At 37.3% G+C, this 21,846-nt stretch overlaps 1 protein-coding gene across 2 annotated transcripts in view; it reads right to left on the bottom strand.

Moving 5' to 3' along the window:
• CTSO (cathepsin O) overlaps positions 1-21,846 on the bottom strand; it is a 35,605-nt gene that overhangs the window by 2,697 nt on the left and 11,062 nt on the right. For both annotated transcript variants that reach the window (XM_077139699.1, XM_077139700.1), the window contains exons 2-7: positions 15,385-15,493; positions 14,666-14,805; positions 7,862-8,029; positions 6,559-6,680; positions 1,044-1,207; positions 371-463 (exon numbers count right to left, since the gene is read on the bottom strand). In XM_077139699.1, the coding sequence (XP_076995814.1) occupies positions 371-463; positions 1,044-1,207; positions 6,559-6,680; positions 7,862-8,029; positions 14,666-14,805; positions 15,385-15,493 (796 nt within the window). The remainder of the gene's footprint in view (positions 1-370; positions 464-1,043; positions 1,208-6,558; positions 6,681-7,861; positions 8,030-14,665; positions 14,806-15,384; positions 15,494-21,846) is intronic.

Here is a 21,846-nt window from a genome sequence, read left to right as displayed (position 1 = left end):
TCTTAGCAGTGGGAAGCCAGTGTTGGGACTCAGAGAAATTTCCAGAGATGCTGAGCCTCCTAAGTGAAGTGTGACCCAGTTTTCGAATATCACATTAGCGTACAATGTTTTATTCATTATGTTTTGCTTGTTTTTACATCAGGCTTCCTGAATATTTACGTTTCTATTTTAAAACCTGAACATGTCCATAGCCTCTCTTTTTAAAACACATTTTATTTTTCTCAATTTGTTAAGTGATGCAACTTGTTACTGCAAAAGTGTTTTGCGTATGTAAGAAGTATCCTATAAACTAGGCACATGTATAGTTTTGATACATTCAAAGAAGCTTCCTTGACAGCCTGGAGTCTTTAAACATAGATTTGTGACTTACCACACATGTTAGCTCCCATTTTAACATGGGCATAGCCATCTACTCCCCATGAACTGCCCCAGGAGTTCCGTACTATCCAATACGGAATATTTCCTACAAAACATAAAACGGTAACACATGCTGAAACACTCATACATGCTGTGAATATGTAAGTGCCTTTAAAACTGGGTTCTTGACAAATATAATGGCTCTGAGAGAAAGCTTAAAAAGGTATTATAATGCTAATTTAAACCAGCTAAGTATATCTGGTTTTCTTTCATGTAACTCTCTATCAGGAGGAAATAGGTTTGACTTCATTTCACTTAATGCAGGGACTGCATCAACAGAAAGCAAACACATGCTTCTAGGGAATTAGGAAAAGAAAAAAAAGTAATTGCTAGCTGCATATGATAAAAATGATAAGCGTTTCTCTTTACCCAATAAACATCCTAAATATTCCAGACGGGGAATATACATTTTTTAAATGAGAATTATCTTTATTTTAAGCAGGTACCCAACAAATTTTATAAGTGGAACTTGACAAGGATTTACATTTACAAGTATACTGAGGAGTTAAGAGACTGCATGAGAATTAAGTTGTAGCAAGGCCAGATTTTAGCATTCTAAGATGGCGAGCATTGACAGTCAGTGTTCAAGTTTGAAAGCAATTTGGCTGCATCTTACCAGCACATACCTGTTTTATCAAACCCAGTTATGATAACGGCATGATTTGCTTCTCCACTAGAGCAGTGATGCTGTATTATGCCTCCCAGATAATCTTGCCAGCTCACTGCATCTACTGTAACGACCAAAGGGCCAAAGGTAAGAAGTTCTCTCGCCATTTCGTCTTCTTGGTCACTGCCAAAAGAGGAAATATTTGGTTAATGAGTTTATTTTTTGAAGATAAAAATATCTTTAAAAAGAGTTATTTAATCTGTATGCAGTTAGGGGTAGCTATGGTTGCAATTACAAAAGACCTAAATAACGGAAGCTTAAAAAGCCTAAAAGATTGAAAGTCTAGGACTTGTATGGGGTCCAGGATGTCAGGAACCCAGGCTCTTTCCCTATTAATGTTCTGATATGTGAGGTTTCCATCCTCAAGTAAAAGTCATGGTCCGAGAAGGCTGGCTGCTGGAGCACCAACCATTTAGTGCATATTTGTTACAGCAGGAAGTAGGAAAAGAGTGCTATATGCCTCTTTTGAAAAGAGTCCCCAAGAGTAACACACAGCAATCCTGAAAATATCTTCAAAGATTTCATTGGCCAGAAATCAGTCATATGGCTAGGTCTGACCTCAAAGAAGTTAGGAAATAAAATTTTGTAGCTGGCCATCAAAGTCCCCAAATAAAATATAGATTTTTTTTTTTTAAATAGGGAAAGGGGGAAAACTCAGTATTTGATATTTAGAGGTACCTTGTTATCTCTGCCACACCATATGAAAATGAGGAGACCAAACAATTTATGTCCCACATGAGTGAATCTCAGTGAATGTCAAAGAAAATCAAATATAGAGATTATACAGAGGCTTACCCAGAAGTGGTTAATATTATATATTGTGATAGAAGAAATGTTAAGATGCAAGCAGAATTAGGTGAAGATTGCAAAGGATACAGCTATTGCTTTCATACATGACTATCTATCAATAAACTCTTACATAACTTCAGCCTTCTTCCATCTTAATGCTACATGATTAAACCACAATGTACACTTTTTTTCAAGGTCCATCTTGTGGATAAAGTGTACTGAAAACAAGATACTGATATTTCAGGTCATTAAGACAGTGTTTGGTTGTTTATTGCTGCAGCAAATCATGAATGGGTTAGTGGGTTTAAAGAGTAAACCTAGCTGAAGATCAGTTTCTACCAAGACACTGTCCACAGATTAGGAAAAAAAATTTATGTGTAGCAGTGAAATTACTGAAATAAAAACTATGCATTCATTTTAAATATTTATTCATATTATCTGTCAAACTCTTTTTCTGGAATAATAACTGGAATTCATTAGATTTCCCTGAGACAAGGGAAAATTCTCAAAGAGCAACAGAGCAGGGCATGTTCTGTATACCAGGGTTCAAATTCTGGTTGTACACTGGAGTCATTCCACCGACCTTGCAGAAGTGATACAGGGATAAAACTCAAGGGACCTCAGCACATGAGTCATACTTTACATTTACAGCAAATTATCTTTTCCTCCTCCCATCTCTAAGTCACCTAATTAATTTTGTTCAGCATTATATAGCATATAAAGTTCTATTTTATTGTTTTGACATTTTTGCATATTTTTAATACAAGTATGATATATGTGATCATTTCTGTATTAAACAGAACACAGTAGTCACCACCTATTTATGGGAACAAAAGATATACCACAGATACATCACATTGAAGATTCACTTATGGAAGACAGAGTGAGGGAAGGAAGAGATCAGGAAGGAAAAATCATTTTAGAAAGTAAAGGGCTATTAATATTGTGTGACAAAAGAAGCAATTTAATAAAAATCCCTGCTTGGAGACAGGGATGAAGAAAACACAGCAAAGATACTGGAAAATAAGTAATAGCAGGACATGTCAGAGTAAGGACAAGCCAAGCAAATGTTCTCTTTAGTTCCAGAACTTAGGGGCATTATTATCAGCTGTCTCGCAGAAAAGCGTCGGTCTTTTGTGACGATTACAAAAGACACAGTTGTAACTCTCACACATGGGCATACATGGATAATGTATATACAGTATACAACTATATAATCTTCAGGCTTCATGCATCTTAATTGTACCTGGTTAAGTCACTATTTATATATTTTAAAGTTTAGCTTTAAAATACTCCAGATAGTATCTTTATTTCCATGAACTGCCCAAGGTAGAATGAGTATCAAACGTACATTGTTGATCATGGTCATATCATTAAATCTTGGGCCTATGAGCTTACGATCCATTTTAAAAGGCAGCAATATACAAAACTACATGATCCAAAGGATTCTCCGGAATTGTATTGTTCCCTTGGCATATGGCTTCTGACTGTGATGGCAAACGGAGGCAAGAGAAGGATGTTCGAAAACAGGCAGAGAAGGGATTTTCTGTTTTCCAGTTTTCACCCAGTAGGCTCCAGGCCCCAGCTTCTTTACACACTTGAGAAGCAGCAGCTAGCACCCTCCACGGGGGTTCAAGCCTCAGCTGCAGAGGGTCTGCTCCTCAGAGGGCTCAGCACCAGTTCTGTAGGACACTCCTCTCAACTCATAGCTTTTAATAGTGTCACCTTGTCCCTTCCATTCACCTACCTCTAGGAGTGGTACTTGCTTCCTACAATGATTTATTTCTGAACTACTTTAGCATCCCCTTTGTAGACTTTCAGCCCTCTAACTCCTGGACAGTTAATCCCTATGTTTGCAATAGTAGAGCTGTTTCTGTTTTCCTCTATGAGTACCATGCTGTAAAGTAAATAAATATAAATATAAATATAAGTAGGTTGCATGCAATATTTGGGAACACTTCTATTTAAAAAAAATATTTGTTGCTTATCTGCTTAGCTGAAATTCATATTTAACTGAGTACCCTGCATTTTTATTTGCTGAAGCCTACAGCTGTGCTCCTGACTCTCATTGTGCTCCTACGTTTGCCCTGTTCAATGTGTTCTCTACCAGAAGCCGGAGTGATCATGCTAAAATGAGATCAGATCAGGTTGTTCTTCTACTCATAAACCCCACCCCACCCCCCCCGAAGGGAAAAATAAGAGAAAGCAAAGCAACAGCTTTGCAAAACATCTGCAGACTCAGAACACTGAGGCCTGTGGTTTATGATGGAATGTTAACTTTAGAACACTCAAGTTAGCCAAAATTGAGGAACATCCACTTGACTGTCATTCCACTAAAGACAGAGCAAAAACACGCTCTTTGTCCCGTAATCACTACCCCGAAAATGAGGGAACAGGCACTCTCTCTGTCTGCAACTACTGTTACAGAATAAACATAAACAAAAAGTTACTTCTGTACCGTCCCTGCTGTCCTGAGAAAATAAATACGGTGCTGAGCAAGTGTTCAAGGCTCCTGTCCTTTGAGACATGAGTCCCCTGCTCTCTGGTCTGAGTGTCTTTATTTTTCAGATTCATGATGCCTTCGCCAACCACTCGTGCTGAGCTGGTCTCAGCAACCCTCTAATGATTTCGCACCTTATTTTGCATGAAAGTTAGAGATAGTCCTACAACCTTTAAGACCTGACATGAACTGACAGCCTTTGGGTTACTAACTGCTAACCTCTCTGACTCCATCTTCCCACTCTCACAAAGGCTTCTTCATTGTTCCACAAACATGACTCCACCTCAGGGCCTTTGCACTTACAGTTCCCTCGGTTTGGAACAGTTAGTCCTTAGATATCTGTCTGGCTAATTTCCCTCCCTTTTCAGGTTTTCACTCAAGTGTCACTTTCTCAGTGATCCACGTCCCTTTCTAAAATGTTCTTTAAATCCCCTCCATCAGATATTTCCTATTTCACCCACCCAATTTTATTTTATTCTGTCTAGAAATTATTACTTCTAATATACTATACATATTTTTGCTTGTTTTGATTATCATCTGTCTCTCCCACTAAAAAAATGTAGCCCATGAGGGCAGGTGTTTGTTTTGTCCACTGCTAAATCCCCAAAACCTAAGACAGTGTTCAGTAAATGTCTGAATGGGTGAAGAAATGAATTAAGGTCTTACTAACACTAAGAGCTGAGCTGGAAAAGCTTAGCATTCTAACTTGACTAGGAAGAAGAGCTTAGTGATTACGGTAAATGTGGAGATAGTTTATTGAGATTTCCTCCTTCTTTATCAAAGGGTTGGATAAAATCCATCTCAGGTCCAATACCAATTCCCTCTGCATTATTTCTCTCTCCCATATTGACTAATGCCTAATTCTTCTTCTTAACTTTTTCCGTTTGCTACCCCTGACAAGGCATTCTCTGAACACCTTTTAATAACATTTTGAAAATCTAGTTTCTTCTTGTCCGTGACCTTTCCTTGCACTCTCAAGTAATCGATGGCAAATAGAGCACGCTTTCGCATTTTAGCATGTGTACTGTCATCATCCCCAAAGGAAAGTGTTAGCCAACGTCCTCAGCAGCCCTGCACATTTTATTAAAGATCCTACATAATCTGCCAGGTGTAGAATTGTGGTTTCCCGGGGCACACTTCCCAGGGTCACCCCAAGAGTCCTAGTTATAAACAAGAATTATGTTGACAATTTGCTGGTCCTCTGGCATAGTTATGCTTATTTAGAGGGCTTGCCTTTTGCTCAAAGATCCAATTTCACCCTTGATTTCCTTGAGATCCCATGGGCAGACACCATCTGTGTCAGGAGATTCTTGTGTATTCAGTATCAGTAAGTTATAGGGCATTTTGCCTCCTTTCTTGAATTCAATTTAATGCCTCCGTCCTCTCTATTTCAAAAGACAGTGTGAAGCTCCTTTTTATATTTCTTAAGAAAATATTGAAGCCATGAGTTAGCTGAGACTTTCTTTGTTTTCATCAACCCCCGAACACCGATTTTGCCCTCTCTCAAGTGGTCAGAATAATTCTCTATCTAGCATTTTGGTTTTCATGTGCTTTGGAAGTATTTTTAATGACTGTTTTCTTCTGAATCTTTCTAAAGTCATCCTGCCCTTCGAGCTCCAATACATAGACCTCTTTCTCATTTATCTTTGTCCCTATTACTTCTATTGTGCTTTAGTATGTGCTCAACATTTTACATTCAGCAGTATATTCTTCCCTACTTGTTTCCAAATTGGAAGTTTTAGTTTAGGTTTTTCTAATAGTTTATGCCTGGAAAAGTGTCAGGGTGTTCAAAACATACTTTTTGGTAAATAAACTGCTTGATATTAGCTGAAGAGTCTAAACTAAGTGATCCTGGATTGACTAAACAGTAAGACTGAGACATGCTAATTGTATTGTACCAGTAAACTTGCTAAAAGGGAGGTGTACATATAATTTATACCTTAAACTATATTTACATTTACTAATTTAAACTTGTTATTTCTATTACAAGTGCATAGAGAAAAGAACATAAACCATATTCAAGAACCAACGTCCTATAATGTTCTACTGTGACTGCCAATTAGTCTATCCAGTAAAATGCAGGTTTTAAAACAATTAAGAGGATGCAATGATGCCTTCAATTGAGTTAGTAATTCTGAATAGTGAATAGATCATAGAGAAAAGCGCAGTGGAATAAAACATTTACCTGAAGTCATATGAAGAATAACCTTTGATTGAAAATCCACAATGTGAACCAGAAAAATAATGGCACAGACCATTTTGTGCTTTAAATGGGTATTCTGACTCTCTCACCAATTTTACTTGCATCTAAAAGAAAATAACCACCCAAAGTATTCACTTCCATTCAGCTGGTTTTAAAAGTCAAACAGAATTTACGTCAACATGCCAAAATAAGGTTCACCTTGGCCATAACTATACCACAACATATTCTTTGCATTTGTAAGGTCTTAATTCAATCTTTAGGTACTTGTTATAGACATCACAAGTAATCACTAGCCAGTGTCCTTCTTTCTCTTTTACTTCTGCTTCTCCTACACCTTTCTTCCCTAGCATTTCTGTCTATCTGATAAGAGGTCAAAATTTATCTTGTTCCTGAGGACACAGCAGGGCAAAGCTTTCCTTCCAGCTCTTCTGGTTCCATGCTAGCAAGTCTTCGAAGACTCAATCAGTACAATGGTTTACCCACAGGTAAATATTTTATAATTTTCTGTTGGAATCCTCCCTTTTTGAATACTGGGTTTCTGGAAGGAAGGGGGCACACAATTCAATGTCTGCTGTGATACATATAGAGTGTCCCTGGCATGTAGTATCTTAAAATATAATGAACAATGGAAAGACATTCCAGATTTTGGAAGTCTGCCTTGATGATATTAAAAATAAAAACCAAAAACATAATAGTGCCCTTATTGGCCAAATGGATCTGGAAAATCTCAGAGAGTATCCTAAGAATTTTATGAGACACATAGTATATTGGGAAAACCTTATACTGGAAAGCTGAGAGCTTCAGATGTACTTCAGGCTTAGCTAATGACTTGGTAAAGTGATCTCTCTTTTCAGGTCTTATTTCTTCATCTATAAAAAAAGAGTTATGGATCAGTTGACTCCAATGTTCCTTTTAACCTTAATATTCTGAAATTCTATCAAAATGAATAAGTAATATACTTTCATCTTTCTGGGTCATTATATGACACTTATCTGCAAACAACATCTTCCTATTAATAAATACAAAAATGCTAAAACAGAAGCACAAGACTTTTCTGAAAATAAACTTCAGATAAGATTTTTCCTGCTTTGATTTACTGATGTCTGATTTTCCTAGATGCAATTTATTTTAAAACCCTGCCATAAATTAATTCAAGCTTTGGCTATCTAAACCCCAGAACCTGAAAAGATTATTTAGCATAAGAGTAAACTTTGTGAATTTGGAAACACATATTAAACAAGTCAGAGAGGAAGCAAAGAGCTGAAGAGGTTGAGAAACAACTCACCTTAGTTAACCAGTTCAAAGCATTGACAGTAGACCCTCCATTGCAGCCATAATTATTGTAGGAACAATCGATGACCTGCTGTATACTCAGGTCTTCCAAAACCTCCCCTTTTATTGCGTATGCAGATTCCACTGCCCCTACCACACTGAAGGCCCAGCACCCTCCACACTGTTTAAAAATACAAAGGGGTGGGGGGAATAGTATTTATTACCATCAAATGCTGTTTAAATAAAGATCACCAACATCTTTAAATATAACAAGTAAAGTGAGCAGGATCTAAAAGCTTACAAATATACAAAAGCCCATCATCTAGATTTTCAAATTAAAAAAAAAAAAAGAAAAAAAAACATCTCGGCATCAAAATCTATTAACTTAAGGTAAATGGATAATATCACTATTGTAAATCCAGACAATACAGGACTTATGTCTGTATACTTCATGCCTGTAACTCAATAAAATATTCACTAAGTGAATCTACCACAAAAGGTTGCTGGCAACCATACCCATTGCTAGCTTTAATCAAGCCAGGAGGGCAGTTCTTGCTCAAAAATATCTTTCCAGTATATTCTGTTAATTAAAGATTCTTACATAAAAATACCCCTTTAATAAATTTAGATAGTTAGTCCAGAAAAAAGAAAGAACAAGCTCTTTGAGGAGGCGTAAGTAGGAGAGGACCTGGGATGAGATGAGGATGGTGATAAGCTAAGGGCAGATGATGCAACATCTTACTCATCAGGGTGAGGAGCTTGGATTATTTTTAAAAATCAATGGGCAAAAAAAATCAATGGACAACCAACACAGGGACGTATGTGGAAGAATGGTACAACTTTATTTCTACTTTTTCAAAGATCATTCTATTAGCTCTTGTGTAGAGAAGATACCAGTGAAACCTAGATGCCACAGTGTGGGTAATGAAACAGAAACCACAATTTGTACAACAGACTCTATCATGATTCACAAAACAGAAAAAGGATACCAAAACATGACATGCAAGACACAGTATTTAAACTCAAAGATCATTTCGATCAAAATGTTCCAAGACCAAACTCTTCTTAACTGTAACTCTGCACAGACTTATGTGTTCCAAAGGTAAGATCGCGATCACTCCAGAGATGCCTACTTTACAGATTCTGATCAATCCCTCTCAGACCACCACGCTTCTAATTTTCCCCTACTACAACCATATCGCAAACTCCATCTCCCACACCCTACATTCACCCTGGCTAAACGCCCCACCTGTGTGAGGGCACTGAGAGTCTTTCCATGGGATGTGATCTCTTGCTCAGCAAGGTTAATAAGCCTGACTTTGTATCATCAACAAGTCTCTATCTAGGGGTTGGGGCTCAGATTATGGTGATGAAGTCAAGGCAGAAATGTGGACTGTTTTGAGATATATGGTGGAGACATATGTCTGACAAGACTGGCCAATGGATTTCATGTACACTGTGGAGTGTGAAGCCGGAAAGGCAGGGAGGAATCAAGGCTGAGTTGTTTGTCTGCTTTTTGGGCTTGGATTGAGGTGGTGCCATTAGTTGAGACAGGAAAGACCGAATGAAGAATGTATTAGGGATTGTTCAAGAGGTCTGTTTTGGACACATTAAGCTTGAAGTGCCTACTAAACATTCAAGTAAAAATATGCACTTTGTGAGGTATGCAATTTTTTAGAACACAAACAACATCTCGCACACAGTTACAGCAAATTCAGGATTTTTTAAAATATGGTGAAGAAGTATGATTGTCAGGTGAGAGACAAACCACAAGCAGCAATACAAGGAGAATTATCTGCCACAGTCAGAGTTGGAAGAACCAGCAAGAAATAGGCTTAATGTTGAACAGAATCTTTCACCTTTAATTATGTTTCCACCTTCTGTTCAAACTGGAAAGAGTAGAACAAGCAACTTCAGGAAGCTAACAAAATCTATGATACTTGAGAGAAAGAGAAATGCAAACAAACACCCACATAAACACAGACACCAGTTCTTATGAGTTATACCAGTTAGGAGTCTTTTCATTGTTAATGTGTCACTGGTAATTAAACCCTGAGTCAGACTGGCTGAAGCCAAAGGTTCCTTGAGGGGACTTTGGGGTGAGTTTGGCTTCCAATGTGGCTTTGAGTGGAGAGATGCACATATCATTAACAGAGTGGGTTCTTCCCTATCTCTTGGATGGTTTTCCTCTTCTACATTTGTGAGCTTCTTTCTCCTTTTTTTCTTACTTTCTTCATCAAATCACAAGTTAGCTGCCATCAGTTGATGGGGCTATCTCCTCTCAGATGCCATTCATTACAAAAGAAAATGCTTCACTATATAGTAGAAAAGGGCAAGCTTTATTTCACAAAAGACCTGTGATGCACCTGACTGCAAGCTCACCTCTGAACTAACCACTGCTAGGTGAATTCAATAAATCAATTGGCTTGAGTCTAAGTGTATGCCCAGATCTGGGACTGAACCCCACACAAATGTTAGATCAGAAGATGGGAGGAAGTGAAAAATCAAGGGTTGATGCAGAATGCAAGGAGCTGCAACATAGGTGACTGTCACGAGTGTAAATAGATAGCAGCTCTCCCAAATAACTTGCAGTCTGAGATCAATAAGGACAGTATCAAAGTGAAACAATAAATGAATACTAAGTGTGCTGGTTTGAAAGGATGTATGTATCCTAGAAAAGCCATGTTTTAATCAAAATCCCATTTCATAAAGGTAGAATAATCCCTATTAAATACTGTATGTTTGAAACTGTAATCAGATCATATCCCTGGAGATGTGATTTAATCAAGAGTGGTTGTTAAGCTGGATTAGGTGAAAACATATGTCCACCCATTTGGGTGGGTCTTGATAAGTTTCTGGAGTCCTATAAAAGAGGAAACACTTTGGAGAATGAAGGAAATTCACAGAGAGCAGAGAATGCTGTAGCACCACGAAGCACAGTCCACCAGCCAGTGACCTGTGGAGATGAAGAAGGAAAATGCCTCCTGGGGTGTTTCCATGAAACAGGAAGCCAGGAGAGAAAGCTAGCAGATGACCCTGTGTTTTCCATGTGCCCTTCCAGCCAAGAGACAAACCCTGACCGTGTTCACCATGTACCTTCTCACTTGAGAGAGACACCCTGAACTTCATCAGCCTTCTTGAACCAAGGTATCTTTCCCTGGATGCCTGTGATTGGACATTTCTATAGATTTGTTTAACTGGGACATTTTCTCAGCCTTAGAACTGTAAACTTGTAACTTATTAAATTCCCCCTTTTAAAAGCCATTCTGTTTCTGGTATATTGTGTTCTGGCAGCTAGCAAACTAGAACAGATTTTGGTACCAGAAGTGGGGTGCTGCTGTGGTTTGCAAATACCAAACATGTTGGAAGCGCTTTTTAAATGGATAAGGGGAAGAATCTGGAAGAGTTGTGAGGAGCTTGACAGAGAAGACTTAGAATATTTTGAAGAGAATCTTGGTAGAAATGTGGATTCTAAAGATACCTCTGACCAGGCTCTAGACAGAAATGAGATGTGTGTTATTACAGACTGGAAGGAAGGTGATTCTTGTTTTAAAATGGCAGATAATCTGGCAAAGTTGACTAGTGGCTTTGGCTGGAAGGTAGATTTTAAAAGCCATGAACTTGGATATTTAACAGAAGAGATCTCCAAATTAAATGTCAAAAGTGCAGCCTGTTTTCTCCTCACAGCTGACAGTGAAATGCAACAGAAAAGAGACAACCTGAAAACTGAACTTTTGGGTACAAAAGAAACCAGAAATTGAAGTTCTGGAACATTCTGGGCCTCCAGAAAGGGAGACCCCAGAGAGTAGTGCCCCATGGGAAGATTTAACCAAATGTGGACCAAATCAGCCATTTCAGAGAAAGCCAGGATTGGAGATGGAGTTATTCAGGAAGGATTTGTGGAAACTCCTTATGTCTGATGGGCATGATTGAAGGCTACTGCCTAGAAAACCAATGAGAGTGCTGCAGGATCTGTATAAACAGAACCACTGCCAGTCAAGAATGGGAGGTTCAGAGAAGGGACACATTGGAGGAAAAATAACTTCAGAGGCAAAGCCATGGAAGCTTAGGTCTGAAGTCACGCAGCCTCGGGCCAGGAGAGTGGACCCACCCAAGCCCATGGAGAGGGTGAGTTTGCCCCAAAGACAGAGGATGGGCCTTCCACCTCATTGCAGTGGAAGAGTCATGCCGCCTCAGGCCTTGGAAAGGGTAAAGCATATTCCTTGGGGTTTGGAGAGAGCCTGGCTGTCAACACATGGAGGGGTTGAGCATGTGCCCTGGAGAAGTGCCCGGGTGTGGCCCCAATGCTTGGAGAGGATGGAGCCAAGAAAAAGGTGGTCTCCCCAATGTCCCCCAAGGTTGCATTCAAAAGAGAGGCAAGCCACTGCGTAGGCCCTTGGAAAGGGTGGGACTGCTGCTTTCTAAAGCCCTAAGGACAAATGACTCCCAGACTTTGAAATCTAATGGACTTTGCCCTGTAGGTTTTCAAAACCGTAAGGGTTCAGTGACCCCAGTGTTTTTTCCTATCTATGGAAATGCATATATGTATCCCATGACTGTTCCTCCTTTGTACGTTAGCAGCAAATAACTTGTTATGAGTTTTCTAAGGTCCAGAGATAGAGGAGAATTTTGCCTTAGGACAGACCACGCTTGTAATTAACTTTGAGATTTTGTATTGGTTTTAACCTTGTATTGTGTTTGTAATGTTACTGAAATGGTTTAAGGCTCTTTGATACTGTTATGGAATGAATGTATTTTGTAAATGGGGAAAACATGTCTTTTTTAGGGTCCAGAGGGTGGAATGTGCTGGGTTGAAATAATGTATGTGCCCTTTCAATCCTAATCCCATTTTGTAAAGGCAGCCATTTCTCTAAGCCCTATTCAGTATTGTATGTTTGAAACTGTAATCAGATCATCTCCCTGAGATGTGATTTAATCAAGAATGGTTGTTAAACTGGATTAGGTAGAGGTGTGTCTCCACCCATTTGGGTGGGTGTTGATTAGTTTCTGAAGTCCTATAAAAGAGGAAACATTTTGGAGAGTGAGAGATTCAGAGAGAGCAGAGCAGAATGGCATAGCCATGAGAAGCAGAGTCCAGCAGCCAGTGACCTTTGGAGACGAAGAAGAAAAATGTCTCTCAGGGAGCTTCATGAAACAGGAAGCCAGGAGAACAAGCTAGCAGATGACACCATGTACGCCATGTGCCCTTCCAGATGACAGAGGAACCCTGACCTTGTTTACCATGTGCCTTTCCAGATGAGAAAGAAACCCTGACTGTGTTCACCATGTGCCCTTCCACTTGAGAGAGAAACAGTGAACTTCATCACCCTCTGGAACCAAAGTATTTTTTTCTTGATGCCTTAGATTAGACATTTCTGTAGACTTGTTTTAATCGGGACACTTTCTCAACCTTAGAACTGTAAACTAGCAACATATTAAATTCTCCTTTTTCAAAGGAGAAATTTTTGGTATATTGCATTCCAGCAGCCAGCAAACTAGAACACTAAGTATAGCTTTAAACCTCACATGGAAAACAGTACACAAATGTTAATTAGTAATGTTAGGCCACAGGTATCAGTCTATTGAGTAAAGATTTGTGAAGGTATATACCGCTAGGAGCAGGGAGTGAGATCTTTAGGGAACTTCATTATGAGTTCAATAATAGAGCAAACACATTAGTAGTAAAATTTTATGCATGGAATTTCTTATAATAAATGCATGGAAAAATATAGGATCATCCTAACTAGACAGTGAGAAACTTGTGGCTTCAAAACACATCATACAAGAGAAAACTGGATGAACTCTTGAGGTTTCCACTGCAGACAAGTTGCAATTATCCCTGTTTATAGGGGGCTGGTTTCCAGCAGCGGGCTGGCATCCCTTTGCCAACAGTAGGGGTAGAGAGGGAGAGGCAGAGGGAAATGTCAGCAAAATAGGCATACATGCACTCCTCAAACATCTATCAGCTACTTTGGTTCATTTGGTGTTATAACTTTCTATCTGATTACAGATAAACCTCCTTCTACCACTGCATAATAATAATTCAAAAGCTGGAATTCCACAAGCACACTTCACCTCATTTTCAAAGTAAAGTACCATATTTACTGCAGTCTTTATATATTTTCTTAATCATTCAGCACACGTAAAACTGTTACCTTTTTTATTAGTTTCCTGGATTATTTTTTAATGTGTCACTGATGTGTCATTTTCTTTCCATAATTGCTGGCTTTCATTATTGCACAATTTTTCATAGATGATGATTTTTAGGAACACGGGTCAAGTTACAGCAGAACAGACTGCATATTAGAGGATCACAGATAAAGTACAGGGTCCTGTGTGGTTTGGGGTGGGGGTGGGGTTTCCAGCGGAGCTCATGCCATGAAGCCTGAGAACCCAAGGGATCCCAGTACACACTGCTGGCAAATGATCCAGTTTTAGGTTGCTTTTTCAGTGGTGCTTCCCTTGTGAGGAACTTAGGCCTTGAGTACTCATGTTGACCTTTTCCAGCCTTCCACCTGCTATTCTTCAGAAAACGTGGTGTCTGTGATGTGGCTACTGGGAAGTATCCCTGAGTTAGTGTGCTAGTGCCAATGGCAGTTAGTGAGAGAACACTCTAAGGAAGGTTTATCTTTAGGAATAAAAGTCATTTATTCCATTTATTCTATTCCAACACTTTCATTTTCATGTTTTGGATGATCAAGGGTTGATTGTGTCTAGAGAAACGATGGAACCGATAACAAGTCTGATTGAACTTGACTGCAAAGATGTCTTCCAACGCTAAGATGACAGAACAAACAAACAAAAAACTGAAACTTACCATTTGCTGGTTTCTCACTTGAGTTACAACATGTTTGTCTCTCCAGTCAAATCTTAATGGCAGCGATATATTGGGTACTGGAATTTGTACTTTTGCTGTGTACCTGGGAAATCTGAAAGATCTGCTTCTTAAATAAATAGCTAAATGGTAGAAATAAAAAGACAAGCAATATTATATTACAGGAAAGGAGTTCTTTTTCCAGGAGTTTTTTCAAGCAAAAACCTTAGCTTTCTAGTGGGGCCTGATATTTTAGATTTTCTTTTGTGCTTTTCCATATCATAAAATGCATTTAGCTGAAATATACCAAAAATGAGCATTCCTAAAATAAGGCTGAGGCTGACATAAAATGGTTAGTTTTGTAGAACAAGATTAATAATAAAAATGAGTATAATTGACAATTTATCATAAGCCCACAGAATCACAGGTGTCTTGAATGGAAATAATGCTGGAAAACTGCAAAAGTGATAAGAGGTAGTATTCCTTATAACCATATGGAAATATGTACACTTTCAATGTTTAGCTTTTAAATAATTATTAGGAGGATGTGGTCATGAATTTATTGCTCTAACTCTCAGCACATGATACCTGTTGAGACTTACTTGGTAAATATTTAATAAATATTGACTGTTACCCAAGGTATTAGATTTATAATTAAGCAATTCCTCAAAAATTAAGAAAACAAGTTAAATTTAGGAAATAATCAACTAAAAGCACAATACCTCTAAACTCTTCAGGAAACAAGTAAGAAAATTGATTTATTCCATAGAAGGCAGTGGAGTTTTCAGTAGGAAATAAAGAATTCAAATGCTGATGTCTATTAAGACTTTCCTAAAAGGAAAAAAAATTAATTGATATGGAACAATTAACTTTCCAAGGTGATTTACATATAACTAACAGAAATTATTTTTCAGGTGTAAAAGTTAATGCTTGATTTACTTCCTGCAAATCACAATGAAGGTTTTATAATACATCCAGATCAGATTTATAAACTTTTTGTATTAGAACTACTCTCTGATCTCAAATACATTTTTTGAGACTGGGAAAATTCTTTCTTATCCAACTCCAAAACCTCTTAATAAGCATAATGGCACCACTACATGTATGTTTGCTGAAATGCGGAGCTAGTGGAAAAAATAAAGTAAACTGCCAACAAACACTAGCTACTAGTGGTAAATTCTCACCTATAGACACTCATTTGATGAGACAACTATGAATATAAAAATTCTGTCCTTTTCCTCTGTATTTCTCACTACTAAATAACAAGGAATGAAAAACGGTATGAGTAAATGAATGAATGAATGAATCTGATTCTGTTTAAATTGTGTAGCTTTCTCCATCTCATTCAGAGTAAAATGGCTTTGTGAAAGAGATGCAATCCTGGCAATGGTCCAGAAAATAGACTGATTTTCATATATGAAGGGAAAATATGGCCATTATTTTAAAAATCCTCAATTTTGGATTTTATGATAATTTATCTCAGTCTTGCCTCAATGTCCTAATGTTAAACAATTGCACAGGATAAATAAAATTTCAGGAGGCTCTCCTTTAGTATGTCTCCAACTGTAGCTCTTACGTATTTGATGGTGTAATTATGTCTTTATTATGTGTTTGCTTCACAAACCTGTAAGCAGGAAGGAAGCAAAGCCTAGGTCTGTCTTACTCATCGTTGAGTTCCCCACACTGAGCCCACGCCTGGGACACAACAACAAGAAATATTTGTTGTTGATTAAATAAATATAAAGATATTTTACATATTTCATAAGAGATTTAGGTGGTTTATTTTTAAGAAAATTATTGCTGGGAATTATCACAATCTTATTTATTCCTTGAATGTGCCTGGAAGGATTACTAATCAATATATTAGTGAACAGTTATTGTTTTGAAATGATCTTGATGAAGCAGGGTGTGACAGTTAATTTTATGTGTCAACTTGGCTAGGTTATGGCATCCAGTTGTTTGATCAAACAATGGCCTCAATGTTGCTGTAGAGATATTTTGTACATAAGATTAGCATTATAAAGTAAATTGTCTTTAAGTAAAGAAGATTATACTCCATAATATGGGTGGCCCTCATCTAATCACAGCTGGGGATCTTAAAAGCAAAGAACTGAGGGTTCCAGAAGAAAGAAGAAATTCTGCCTCAAGATTTACCCTCTACTTTTGAGTTCCCAGTTTGCAGGCTTTCCCTACTGGTTTTGAACCTAAGACTTCAACATTAACTCTCAACTGTAATTTCTACCCTGACAGCTTCCCTAAGAAATCTGGACTCCAGACATAAACATCACTCTTACCAGAATTTCTTTGCCCTACAGAATTCTGCCTGCTCTACAGAATCTAGATTTTCTAATCACCCCTCACCCAATCAAAGAAGCCTATTTCTTAAAATAAATCTGGTTAAACACAGACACACACATGCACACAAACAGACACACACATATCCTGTACATTCTGCCTCTCTGGAGAACCCTGACTAATGCACAGGGCTTTCAAAGTAATCTGGAGACAAGATGCATAACTGTAAAGAAAAAACTGAAATTTTTGTACAAAAACTGAAGTAATTGTATGTACTTGCAATTACATACATGGCAAGTAACAAACAGAAGGCAGAGACAGTTAACTGCTGGGGAATTCAAAGGATTCCTCATTCAATAAATATTGATTGATCATCTTTGCAAACTGGGGCAGTCAGGGGAGAAACAGAGAATGTAGAACTTTACACCAAAGAGGCAGGTCGTGGTGGCTCAGCAGACAGTGTTCTCACCTGTCATGCTGGAGACCCGGGTTCAGTTCCCGGTGCCTGCCCATGTATTAAAAAAAAAAAAAATACACCAAAGAACACGTGGCACCTTACAGATCTCTATCTACAGGGAGCTTAAATCTTATGTGCTTAATTGCTATGATTACATTACACTGAAGCCATGGTCTCCAAAGTCTGCATCTAGTCAGTGACTGAGCATGGGACTCCAGTGATGGCCAGTTTTTATTAATGACTCCCTGATTAGATTACGATAACTTTTGAAAGGTGAAGCATTTTGGAGAGTCAGAAATGACAGAAACCTCAGAGCTGACAGAGCCCAGCACTGACACAAATGCCTGGATGTTTGGAGATGCTTGGAGCCCAACAGATGTCACCATGAGATGTTAAGCAAGCGAGAACCTGGAGAAAGCCAAGGGAAGCCAAGAGATGAAAGCCAGCTCCAGAAAAGCTCACTAAGGACCCCCCACAGGAACAGAAGCTGAAAGCATAGAAGCCCAGGAACAAGGGACCAGCTGATGCCAGCCATGTGCCTTCCCAGCTGACAAAGGCATTCCAGGCACATTGGCCTTTCATGAATTAAGGTATTTTTCCCTGGATGTCTTAGTTTGGACATTTTCATAGATTTAGAACTGTCAACTTGTAACTTGCCATTCCATTTCTGGTATACTGCATTCCAGTAACTTTCAACCCAGCACAGATCTTTTCAATAAATGCAAAAAAAGCAATTGACAAAATTAAACTGATACCTGAAATGATAAATATTCTCAGCAAACAGTGAATGAAAATGAGCTTATTCAACTCGAGTGGGGACAATTTATGAAAAGCCTACATCATAGTCAATAGTGAAGATTTTTTCCTAAAACTAGAGAAAAGCAAAGATAGTTTTCTCTCACTGCTTTTATTTAACAATGTGCTGAAAGTCTTATTCTGTTTAACAAGGCAAGAGAAACATTCAAAAATCATAGAGATTTTAAAGGAAAAAATAAGACTATATTTGCATAAAACATGATAGGATATATAGAAAGTGCTAAGGAATCTACAAGATCAATACAAACAAGTAAATTTTTACATCGGTAACAAAATAGAAAATGAAATTTAAGAGTGTTAAACAAAAACATGAAAATATACTTAATACATTTAACAAAAGATGAACAAGAACTCTATGCTGAAATCTACACAATATTTTGAAGGCAAATTAATGGATAGCTAAATTGATAGTGAGATATATCATATTTATGATTTGAAAGAATTAATATTGTTATACTGGTAATCCTCCCCAAAGTGATCTATAGATTCAATGCAATTCAAATCCAATTCCTAACAGATATTTTTGAAGAAACTAACAAATTCATTTCAAAATTTGTATAGAAAGGCAAAATATCCCCAAAAGAACTGAGACATTTTTGAAAAAGATGGACAAATTTCAAGGACTTATACTACCTGATGTCAAGACTTACTATGAAAGCTATAATGGCTAATTAATTTTTGATAAAAATGCAAAGGCAATTAAATAGAAAGTGCAATTTTTTTAAAACAAATGATGGTGAATCAACTAGAGATCCATATGGATAAAAAAAATGAAACTCAACCATACCTCCCACCATATGGAAAAATTAACTCAAAATGAAACACTGACATAAATTTAAGATATACAACTGTGAGGAAGATATGGTTATAGCATTTGTAAGCTTGCTCTGTGTTTACTTGTCTGTTGACTAGAGTGCTGAGAAGGCTGAAGATGTTTGTTTGCTTAGTTGTGTCACTTGCATATTTGTCAGCTTTACTTTTTCTGTGGCATTTGCTCAGCTACAACATATCCTCCTACACATGGGAAAATTCCTGCTTTGTTCTTAAAATTAAAGATACCTACTCAAGGCAAACTTGTGTTCAATGTATAGCTTAACTCCAAATGGCCCCTTTACCTGAAAAATAGCTAACAGCAAATAAATCCAAGGCTCTGGCTCTCTCTTGGGACAGAGACTTCCTTGCTTTCTGACTTTGTGTCAAAGGTTTTTTCTTCTCACACTGATTCTTTGTGGGACAAAGAATAACTTCCATAAAACTATTAAACTGTGTAAAAATTTCATAGGAAAAAAATTTTGTGACACTGGGTCAGAGAAAGATTTTTTAAGTAAGACCAAAAAGCATCTATAAAAAGATGCTATAAATATCTACAAAAAGAATTGATAAAATGCCTTTCATTATAATTAAAAACTTTTGCTCATTGAAATATCTTGTTAAGAAAACAAAAAGCAAAACACAGACTGGGAGAAAAAAATTTCACAAAGGTGTTTTATCCAGAGAATGTAAAGAAATTCTTACAACATAGTAATAATAAGACAACTAATAAATACAAAAGTGGTGTGGTAGTTAGATTTATTTGTCAACTTGGCCAGGTGAAGGCACCTAGTTTTGTTGATGTGGACATGAGCCAATAGTATGTGAACCTCATCTGTTGCTGATTTACGTCTGCAGTCAGCTAGGATGCGTGCCTGCTGCAATGAATGACATTTGACTTAATTGGCTGGTGCTTAAATGAGAGAGCTCAAGGTAGTACAGCCCAAGCAGCTCAGCATACCCCATCTCAGCACTTGCAGTTCAGCCCAGGCCTTTGGAGATGCAGAGAGAAATCACCCCGGGGAAAATTGTTGGAACCCAGAGGCCTGGAGAGAAGGCCAGCAGAGATCACCCTGTGCCTTCCCAAGTAAGAAAGAACCTCAGTGGAAAGTTAGCTGCCTTTCCTCTGAAGAACTAACAAAGTAAATCCCCTTTTATTAAAAGCCAATCCGTCTGTGGTGTGTTGCATTCCAGCAGCTAGCAATAAGTGGGCAAAAGCCTTGAACATATTAAGAGGAAGATATATGACTATCTAATGAGTGCATGCAAATAAACTCAACACAAGTGTTCATAAGAAAAATGAAAATGAAAACAATAATGAGACACCATTCAATACATGCTAGTATATATAAAGTTAAAAAGACTGACAATCCTAAATATTGGTGAAAAGTCAGAAAAAGTGGAAATCTCATACATTTCTGCTGGGAATACAAAATAGTACAGCCACTCTGGAAAACAGTACAACTGTGCTTTAAATGGCTAAACATGCCTTTACCATATAATCAAGCAATTTTACTCCTAGGTATTTGACCAAGAGAAAAGAAAACAAATTCAAACAAAAACATTCACATGGATATTCTTAACTGCATTTTTCAAGAAGGCCAAAAACTGCAAGCAAACCCATCAACTAGTTTATAAATAAATTGTCATATCCCTACCATGTAATACTACACAGCAACAAAAAGAACAAATTTAATGCACATAAAAACATTAATGAATCTAAAAAAAAAACATGTTACGTGAAGGAAGTCAAATACAAAGGTTTTTTTGTATGATTCAATTCATATGAAATTCTAGATAAAGCTAATTATAATAATAACAGAGAAACTGCTTGTTATAAGCTGGAGTCAGGGGAAAGTTATCCAGTGAAAAATGTTGTAAGAGACTTTTAGGATGAGGGAATTGTATTATATCTCAATTATAAACGTGACTACATGATTGTAGGAAATTTATCCAAATGTACACTTAAAATTAATAAATTTTATTATTTGTAAATATTATAATTAACAAAAAAAGAGGAAAACAAGCTTTTCAATTAGACAAAATGGATAACATTCTAATGTATGCAATTTTAAGTCCTAACTACAGGAATTTTTTTCTTTTATGATTTTGAATTTTAATACTTTTAATCCAGAGTTTATATTTTAACCTATCTTTTAATATAATGAAATTCTGTAGTGAAAATGCAATTCAGTGACCACATATAGTATGTGTGACATGGATTCTCTTTTGCATTATAAACATTGTCAAGTAAAACACTCATCAAGTGCTTGCTGGCATTTTCTAAGAGTTTTTAACGCACTCTAGTTACCACTTGATTCTTTACTGCAACACTATGAAATAAGTATGAAACCATAAAATCACTAAACTACAGATGACCATTTACAAATGTTTTATCAGCAAGGACCTTTACATTTTGATGCCAAATAAGTAAAAACAAAACTGATAGACTGAGGCGGGCAATGTGGCTCAGTGACAGAGTTCTCACCTGCCAGGCCAGGTGAGAACTGATGCCTGCCCATGCAAAAACAAAACAAAACAAAAACTGATAGACTGAATTTAAAAAAAAAACCTTCAATGTACCACAAAAACATAAATAAAATTGAAAAGCAAACAAAATCTGGGAAACAGCTTGGTTAACAATGTTATTATTCAAGGACTCCTCATAATTATTTAGAAAAAAATGAAATCTCATCAGAAAAATCATCAAAAGTAATTAATAGGCTCCCAAGAGTAAAAAAAAAAAGACTGATAAATACGTATCTTCAGCGTCCGTATTAAAGTGATGCTAAGTGAAATAAACAAT

Source organism: Tamandua tetradactyla, chromosome 22, assembly GCF_023851605.1.
Source record: "Tamandua tetradactyla isolate mTamTet1 chromosome 22, mTamTet1.pri, whole genome shotgun sequence".
In the NCBI taxonomy this organism is placed as follows: domain Eukaryota; kingdom Metazoa; phylum Chordata; class Mammalia; order Pilosa; family Myrmecophagidae; genus Tamandua; species Tamandua tetradactyla.
The sequence above is the reverse complement of the archived record's forward strand: the minus strand, read 5'-3'. Positions and strand labels throughout refer to the sequence as shown.